This window comes from Portunus trituberculatus, chromosome 6, assembly GCF_017591435.1.
Source record: "Portunus trituberculatus isolate SZX2019 chromosome 6, ASM1759143v1, whole genome shotgun sequence".
Classification (NCBI taxonomy): Eukaryota; Metazoa; Arthropoda; class Malacostraca; order Decapoda; family Portunidae; genus Portunus; species Portunus trituberculatus.
Window position 1 is genome coordinate 4,441,389 of NC_059260.1, and position 9,342 is coordinate 4,450,730.

The 9,342-nt window shown below is 36.8% G+C and overlaps 1 protein-coding gene across 1 annotated transcript in view; it reads right to left on the reverse strand.

Annotated features, from left to right (window-relative positions):
* The window catches only part of LOC123516962 (MDS1 and EVI1 complex locus protein EVI1-A-like), a 43,680-nt gene extending 36,293 nt beyond the window's left edge, over nucleotides 1–7,387 (reverse strand). The window contains exon 1 of the mRNA XM_045276758.1: nucleotides 7,345–7,387. Within this exon, the coding sequence (XP_045132693.1) occupies nucleotides 7,345–7,387 (43 nt within the window). The remainder of the gene's footprint in view (nucleotides 1–7,344) is intronic.
* Nucleotides 7,388–9,342: the final 1,955 nt, after the last annotated feature.

Below are 9,342 nucleotides of genomic sequence, written 5' to 3' on the forward strand. Positions count from 1 at the left end.
AGAGAGAGAGAGAGAGAGAGAGAGAGAGAGGAGAGTATTAAGTGATGAATAATGTTTTTTAGTGTTGTTTAAAGACGCGTTAAAGAAATATTTGACCTACAGTGCAGTGAATATATTTGTTTTTGTAATGGTGAAAAATGTGTCACGTTTAAAAATACAAAAAAAAAAAAATCACGTTTCTCAAAATTGAAAAGGAAAATAATATACGCATTCGAAAAATAAGAAAATGGGATAGAGAAAACTTTGAATGAATAGATGAAAAAAATAAACGAAAGATGATTTTTTTTTGAGGGTAATAGAGAAATAAATTAAAAAAAAATACAGGCATAAGTGAAGAAACTAAAAAGGTATGAAAGAGAGAGAGAAAAAAAAAATATATTCACAACAGGAAATCTTTTACTCATTTTTTTTTAACCTCGTGTATGACCGTCTATGTAAAACCATTCAACCGTAACCAAGACACCAAAAAAAAAAAAAAAAACAATAGAGAAAACTAAATAGATATGAGACAGAAAAATTAAAGTATTCACAATTTTTTTTAATTCAGAACTTTATTTTTTTCTAACCACGTGTATGTCTTGCCAACTAACTACGACTACACCTAAAAAAAAAAAAAATAAATAAATAGATGAGACCGAAAAAATTGAAACAGTCACAATCTTTTATCTAGAACTTTTTTCAACCACGTGTATGACTTACCAACTAACTAAAAATACTCGCATGTAACTAAGAGGCCTAAAAAAAAAAAAAGAGAGAGAGAGAGAGAGAGAAAACTAAATAAGTATGGGACAGAAAAAAAAATTCACAACAGGATATTTTTTATCTAGAATTTTTTTTTGACCACGTGTATGACTTACCAACTAACTAAAAACACTCGCATGTCACTAAGAAGCCTAAAAAAAAAAAAAAGACAGTGAAAACTAAGTAGGCACGAGACAGAACAATATTGAAACAGTCACAATCTTTTATCTAGAACTTTTTAAACCACGTGTACCAACTAACTAAAACTACTCACATGTCACTAAGAGGCCTATAAAAAATTGAAAGTCACAATCTCTTATTTAGAACTTTTTAACCACGTCTTGTCAACTAACTAAAACTTCTCAAATATGGCTAATAAATATAAGGAAAAAAAATAATATGAGTAACTTTTAGCACAGTAAGAAATGCATAATAAAAAAAAGGCAGACCAGGTATTATTAACCATACTTCAAAATCTAGTTCAATGATGCATAAAAAGAAATAAATGCCATGATAAAAAAGAATAAGTTAAAAGAATGAAAAAAAAATAAAGGAATGTTTAGAGAAAGCTTCTAAAAATAGCATAATAGAAATTTTAGTAGGGGAAGGGGGATAAGAGAGAGAGAGAGAGAGAGAGAGAGAGAGAGAGAGAGAGAGAGAGAGAGAGAGAGAGAGAGAGAGAGAGAGAGATGAGGGCACAACAAATGGAACTGAAATATCAAAATTTTAAAGAAAGGTAATTAGACGAAAAGAAGAAGAAGAAGAAGAAGAAGAAGAAGAAGAAGATGATGATGATGATGAGAAGAAGAAGAAGAAGAAGAAGAAGAAGAAGAAGAAGAAGAAGAAGAAGAAGAAGAAAAAGAAGAAGAAAAAAAGAAGAAGAGGGAGAGGAAGAGAAGAAATGAAAATAATAATAACAATAATAATAATAATAATAAGAATAATAATAATAATAATAATAATAAGAAACAAGAACAAGAACAAGAAGAAGAAGAAGAAGAAGAAGAAGAAGAAGAAGAAGAAGAAGAACAAGAAGAAGAAGAAAAAGAAGAAAAATGAAAAGAAGAAGAAGAAGAGGAAGAAGAAAGAAGAAGAAGAAGAAAGATATCACCAGAAGAAATAAAAGAAAAGAAACAGAAGCAGAAGAAAGAAAACGATGATGATGGTGATGAAGAAGAACAATAAGATAATCAAGAGGAACACCAGCATTAAGAGGAGGAGGAGGAGGAGGATGGAGGTAACGGGGAAACAGGAACAAGAAGAGACACAAGAACAAAAACAATAACAACAATCAAAGAACCAGAACAAGAAGAACAGGAACAAGAAAGAGACGAGAACAGGTGCAGAGAGAAAGAGAACAAGGTGATGATGGTGGTGGTGGTGGTGGTGGTGGTGGTGGTATAAAAAGCAGGAACTTGTGATGTAATACATATTATATAAATTACCAAGAATTCTTAACATTTAGACACCTTAGAGAATAATTGAAGGCAAGGTACAGGTAAAGTGGAAAGGGTGACGCTAATTAGTTCCTCCTCACCTGTACAAATCAACCCTTTACCTCACCTGAAGTAGACAAGGTACTGTACTTTCACCCTATCTACTTACTTTCCCAGGTGAGTCAGGACTGTCACCCTTGTTATCTTACCTCCTCCTCCTCCTCCTCCTCCTCCTCCTCCTCCTCCTCCTCCTCCTCCTCTTCCTTCTTCTCCTTCTTCTCTTTGTTGTCTTTTGTCTAATTCTATTTCTTCAAGACTCTCACATTTTAGTTCAGTTTGTTTTGCCATCATTCTCTCTCTCTCTCTCTCTCTCTCTCTCTCTCTCTCTCTCTCTCTCTCTCTCCACTTAAATTGGAGAGTAATATTTTTCTTTTTGTTTATACTTATGATTTGTCCATAAAAGCTGGTCTCGTTAGAATGAAGTGTGGTTGTGCATTAAAATGGTGCAATTATTGTTACTCTTGTATTTGCAATTCACTCTACACAAAAACAGTTAATCTAGTGTCAAAAGAAAGTGTGATTGCATGTATTAGAAATCATGTTTAATATTAGTTTTCTTCATAGTCATTTTCATCTCCTCTTTCTTCTTCTTCTTCTTCTTCTTCTCCTCCTCCTCCTCCTCCTCCTCCTCCTCCTCCTCCTCTACTCCTCCTACTACTACTACTACTACTACTACTACTACCAGTACTACCACCACTACTACTACTACTACTACTACTACTACTACCACCACCACCACTACTACTACTACTACTACTACTACTACTACTACTACTACTACTACTACTACTACTACTACTACTACTACTACTACTACTACTACTACTACTACTACTACTCGTTTTTCTCCATTTTCATTCTACTGTAATAAATAAAATCAAATAAAAATGAGATTGCTAAAAAAATATCACCTTTAATATTGAGTTTCTTCATCTCCTCCTCCTCCTCCTCCTCCTCATCATCATCATCATCATCATCATCATCATCATCTTCTTCCTCTTCCTCCTTTTCCAACGTTTTTCTTTTCAGGAAAAATAAAAAAAGATGAGTAAAAACGTGAAAAATTAACCAAATATTGAGTTTCTTATACAAAAATGTGCTTAGTTAGTGAAGTGAGCATGAAGAAAGTAGGATGGAAAGAGAAAATTTAATGTGTTTCTCATAGCAACTAAATATTCACCCTTTATCACACTGAAGATCTTTAAACGTGTCCCCCATCACCCTAAAAGCAGGTAGGAGACAAAATAAACAAGCTATTTCATCCTTGAGTCTTAAAAGTACCCAGTGTCACGCTAGATAGAGTTACAGATCACCAATTCACCCTTTTTCACCCTAAGAATCATTACATTTGGCCACCGTCACCCTAAATGCAAGTATAAATCACAATCCTCATCCTATTTCACCCTAGAGAACTTTACGAGTACTCACTGTCATCCTGGATAGTCTTAAGGCTCACCCATTAACTCTCTCTCACCCTAAAAGTCTTTATACATAATCACAATCACCTTAAAATTAATTGAGTGTCAAAATCACCATTCTAATTCACCCTATATTATCTTAAAAGTACCCACTGTCACCCTAGATAGACTTAAGGATCACCCATTCGCCCTTTCCCACCCTAAAAATCTTTACATTTGCCCAATTTCACCCTAAAATTAACTAAGAATCCAAATCATTATCCTATATCACTCTAGATGGTCTTAAAAGTGCCCCACTATCACCCTAGATAGTTACAAATCACCCTTTCACTCTTTTTCACCCTAATAATATTTACATCTGCCCACCGTCACCCTAAAAACAAGCAAGAGAAAAAATCATCACCCTATTTCACCCTAGAGGATCTTGACACTACCCACTGTCACCCTAGATAGTTACACACCACCCATTCACCCTTTTTCACCCTAGAAATATTTACACCTGCCCACGATCACTCTGAAAGAAAGTAAGGGACAAAATCATCACCCTATTTCACTCAAGACGACCTTAAGAGTGTTTACTGTCACCCTGGATTACAGCTCACCCATTCACCCTTTTACACCTGCCCACTATCACCCTAAAAGCAAGCAAGGGACAAAATCATCACCCTATTTCAGCCAAGACGTTCTTAAGAGTGCCCACTGTCACCCTGGAAACAGTTATAGATCACCCCTTCACCCTTTCCCACCCTAATCACCCTGAGAGGTTCCCCAGTGACATCACCCTTCCCTTCCCTTCCCTTCCCTTCCCTTCCCTTCATCTTTCACTCATACAGAACCAGTTTTTTCTATCCCTTTAAGTGGTGATTATCTAGAGAGAGAGAGAGAGAGAGAGAGAGAGAGAGAGAGAGAGAGAGAGAGAGAGAGAGAGACCTTTCCCTCCATTCTTCTCGCCATCATCTTTCCCCTCCTCCTCCTCCTCCTCCTCCTCCTCCTCCTCCTTATTTTTTTTTTCTCTTTCTTTCTCTCCCTCTTTCTCCTCATCCTGACCTCGTTCGTCTTGTCTACCTTTACCTTCTCTCTCTCTCTCTCTCTCTCTCTCTCTCTCTCTCTCTCTCTCTCTCTCTCTCTCTCTCTCTTAGTTTTATTACATTTCAAACTTCCTTTTTTTATTTTCATTTTTGTTGATTCATCTTGTTTTTTTTTTATTTATTTATTGCTTTCCCTTTTACTTCCTTTCTCTCAATTTTTTTTATTATCGATTCTTGCTTTTCATTATTATTTTTATTATTACATTTATCTTTTCTTTTCTTTTATCTTATCTTTTGTTTTTCATCTTTTATTTCATTTTTCCCCCTAATATAAATCTATGCATGATAATAGAACAATAACAAAAATAGTAGTAGTAGTAGTAGTAGTAGTAGTAGTAGTAGTAGTAGTAGTAGTAGTAGTAACAGCATATAAATAAACATATAAACAAATAAACAACAACAAAAACAACAAAGACAACGAAGATGAACTCAAATCCGTTAGAGAGAGAGAGAGAGAGAGAGAGAGAGAGAGAGAGAGAGAGAGAGAGAGAGAGAGAGAGAGAGAGAAGGAAAGGAAAGGAAAGGAGGGAGGAGGGAGAGGGAGAGGGAGAGGGGAGACTAGTTGTATACAGGACTGGTCTAGATTCACAGCAATGCCCTGCAGGGGAGACGAAGCCGAGGGCGGGTCAACCTCTCTCTCTCTCTCTCTGATGGTGCACCCGTTAGCAACACACACACACACACACACACACACACACACACACACACACACACACACACACACACACCTGTTCCGACTCTTCCTTCTCTCTCTCTTCTCGTTTCTCTCCTTCCCTCCCTCCATCCCTCCTCCACCACGCCCTCCTTTCCTCCAACCGGTACCCAGACACGCCTCCTCCTCCTCCTCCTCCTCCTCCCTCTTCCTCCTTCATCTTTTCTCCACACCCAGTCTCTCTCTCACACACACACACACACACACACACACACACACACACACACACACACACACACACACACACACACACACACACACACACGAACTATAAAATGATCTAAAAACACAAAAGATTTAGCAAGTCAGCCATTAACAACTATAATAATAAAAAGCAAAATTTAAAGACATACTAAAACTGATGAAGAAAAATGGAGCAAGGAAGAAAAAAAAAAATAAAACCAAAACAGATGTGAAGCAGAAGAGGAGAAATAAAAACATAGATAAAATAGAGAAAGAAAAGCACATGCGATGGAAACTTGAGAGAGAGAGAGAGAGAGAGAGAGAGAGAGAGAGAGAGAGGAACAAGTTAAAGCATCTCTCTCTCTCTCTCTCTCTCTCTCTCTCTCTCTCTCTCTCCATATCTGCCAGCTTAATAATACTACTGGGTCAACTTCTAAAACTATCCATAATAATAATAATAATAATAATAATAATAATAATAATACCTGGAGACGAGAATCTAATTAGCGCACCTGACCTCACTTCCTGGAGAGAGAGAGAGAGAGAGAGAGAGAGAGAGAGAGAGAGAGAGAGAGAGAGAGAGAGAGAGAGAGAGAGAGAGAGAGAGAGTCAAGAATTTTAGGAAGCTGAGGTGAGGTGAAGAAAAAAGAGGAAGAAGAAAGAGTGAGAGGAGGAGAGAGGAGGAAGAAGACGTTGAGAGGAGAGGAGGAGGAGAGGAGGAGGGGAGAGAAGGGGAGAGGAGGAGGAGAGAAGGGGAGAGAAGGGAGATAAAGAATGTAAGAGGTAAAAAAGATATGGAACACAATTTAACACAAAGAATGAACAAAAAAACAGAGAGAGAGAGAGAGAGAGAGAGAGAGAGAGAGAGAGAGAGAGAGAGAGAGAGAGAGAGAGAGAGAGAGAGAGAGAGAATGCAAGTGAAATCAGAAGTTTAAGATGAGACAAAAAAACAACACAAACAATTAAAAAAGAGCAACAGAAGTGAACACAAAGGAAGAAACACACACTAAACATCTTAATAAACATAGCCAGTATCTGTGCCTGTGCTTCACCTAACATACACATTAATTCAAAACATCAATTCGAAACCAACAAATTAATCCCTTCAGTACTCGCACGCATTTTTTTACCTGAGTTTTGGGTGTAAATAGACGATTTTATTGACATTATGAAGGGTCTATGAAGGGGAGAATATTAATGGCCACAATCTTCACTATTTTAATTCCCGACATAAGTTTCTGAAGCTGTATAAAATCGCCAAGGAATAAGTAGAATGAATACAATAAAAAGGGTTTATGGATGTCAAAAGATTAATGGCCAGAGTCTTCACCATTCTAATCTCCCAAATAAGTTATTGATGCTGTATAAAATCGATAAATAATAAGTAAACTCAATAAAAAAAATGCGTCATGGTACTGAAGGGGTTAAAAAGACTTATTAATTCAGCAAAAGGGTTGAATTTAGACTAACTTATGTAAACTAATAATTTTAAGTCATTATAAGAAAAAATATCGTGTTTCAAAATGGAAGTGAAAAGAACAAACCGAAATAAAAGAAAAATAAGTAAAATGAACGAATGTATTTGGTAAATGGTTGATACTTATAGAATAACCCTTTAATAAACAAGCATTTTCTTTTCTGATCGTATAACAAACATTACACTGAGAAAAAAAAAAAAAAAAAAGAAGTCAGCGCGGCACTCTTACCTACGCTACGGCCCTGAGTGGGACGGCTGAGGCACGTTACCATACGGCCCACAACTGTTCCCTCGTTCACTCCTCAAACGGGAGGGGGAGGCATGGGAACAACTTACCACGAAGCTATGTTCCTCCTTCAGTACGCCGGGATTGGGAACACTACTCCACCCGGATGATTCCCAGCGTTACCGTCATGACACTGGAGGACATACCGGCGCGTTTAGAGACATATCACAGTACAACAGATTTGGAAAAAGTAAAGGTGGATGTTATAACTGTGGGGAATTCAATCACGTGCAAGCAAACTGTGGGTTCGACCACAAACTGTCATGTGGCTTTTGCCGACGCTTAGGACACAAGAGCCGCCTGTGTCAGTATTACACCACATAGGATAACGGCAAAGAAGTTATAGCCGCTGTAGAAACCAAAGGAAACTTTCTGACAATTGAACATGTAAATGCTCAATCACTATTGGGGAGCATAGATGCAATAAGACTATTAGTGGAGGAAAGTAATACTGATATACTATGTGTAAGTGAATCGTGGCTCACTCCTAATTTTCCGGATGACTTTGTTAAGATACCAGGGTATAATATTTTTCGTGGTGATGGTGGACGTGGTGGTGGTGTTTGTATTTATGTGAAGGATGTTTTAACAATTAATGTAATTAACTTAAATGTTCCGAGGAAGGAAGGAGTTGAAGACGTATGGGTAACAGTACAGTGTCGGAAATTACCATCTATCATTATAGGGTGTGTTTACAGACATCCTAAGGCCCCAGTAATTTATTTTGACTATATACAAGACACTTTTAAAACACTTCTTTTAAAAATTAAGGCTTTATATGTTTTAGGCGATTTTAAGGACAACTTACTTGATAAGAATAACAAAATGACTAAGATTATAAGGAGCAGCAAATTAACACAGTTAATCAATAAACCGACCAGAATTACACATACGTCCTCGACATTATTAGACCTTGTCATCACTAATAAGCCAGATGACGTTATTTAGAAGCCAATAAACTGTTATCTAACACGCAGCACGGGTTCCGTCCTAGACTGTCCACAGAAACTGCTCTCACTGTTATTACAGACAAAATTTATGGCAATATGGACTCTAAGAAAATATCTTAACTTTATGTGATCTATCAAAAGCCTCTGACAGTATCAGCCACGATAATCTATTACGTAAGTGCGCTAAACTAAACATTGATAGCTTTTGGTTTACAAATTATATTCAAAATCGATCACAGTCTGTTCGCTTAAATAATACAGTATCTAAGGAAGTGAATGTAAGATACGGAGTTCCGCAGGGCTCATTTTATTTTCAATATACGTAAATGACCTTAATGAGAAAGTGAAGACATCTGTGATACAATATGCGGATGACACACAGTTCCTTGAAGGTGATACTGTTGAAAATCTTGCTAGGCTCATCTCCATCACTGAAAATGCATTGCGGGATATAAAACTTTACTTCTTAACTAATGGTCTTTTATTAAATAACAAAAAAACGCAATGCATATTCATTGGAAATAGGCAACTGTTAGCCCGAATTCCCCCCGACATTTTTATAAGTTGTAACGGAGTACACATATACCCGACCACACATGTGAAGAATTTGTGTGTCTATTTTGATAGATATATGCTCTTTGACGTGCACATTGCAGAATTCAATTCCAAAATAATGGGGATATTAATGTACATAAATAGAGTAAGTGAGAATCTTGATCAAAGAACACGTACAACTGTCGTACACTCCCTAGTGCTTAGCCTTATTAATTACTGTATTTGTATATGGGGTTCTACCAACAAAACTCTCATTCATACTGTGCAAAGATCGCAAAACTTTGCTGCTAAAATTGTTAATGGAGGAGCTAGAAAATATGACCACGTGACTCCTATTATAAAAGAACTTGAGTGGCTGACCGTCAAAGACAAATATTATTTCGAGAAGTGCAGCACAGTGTATAAATCAGTGAATAGACTATATCCTGACTGGTAC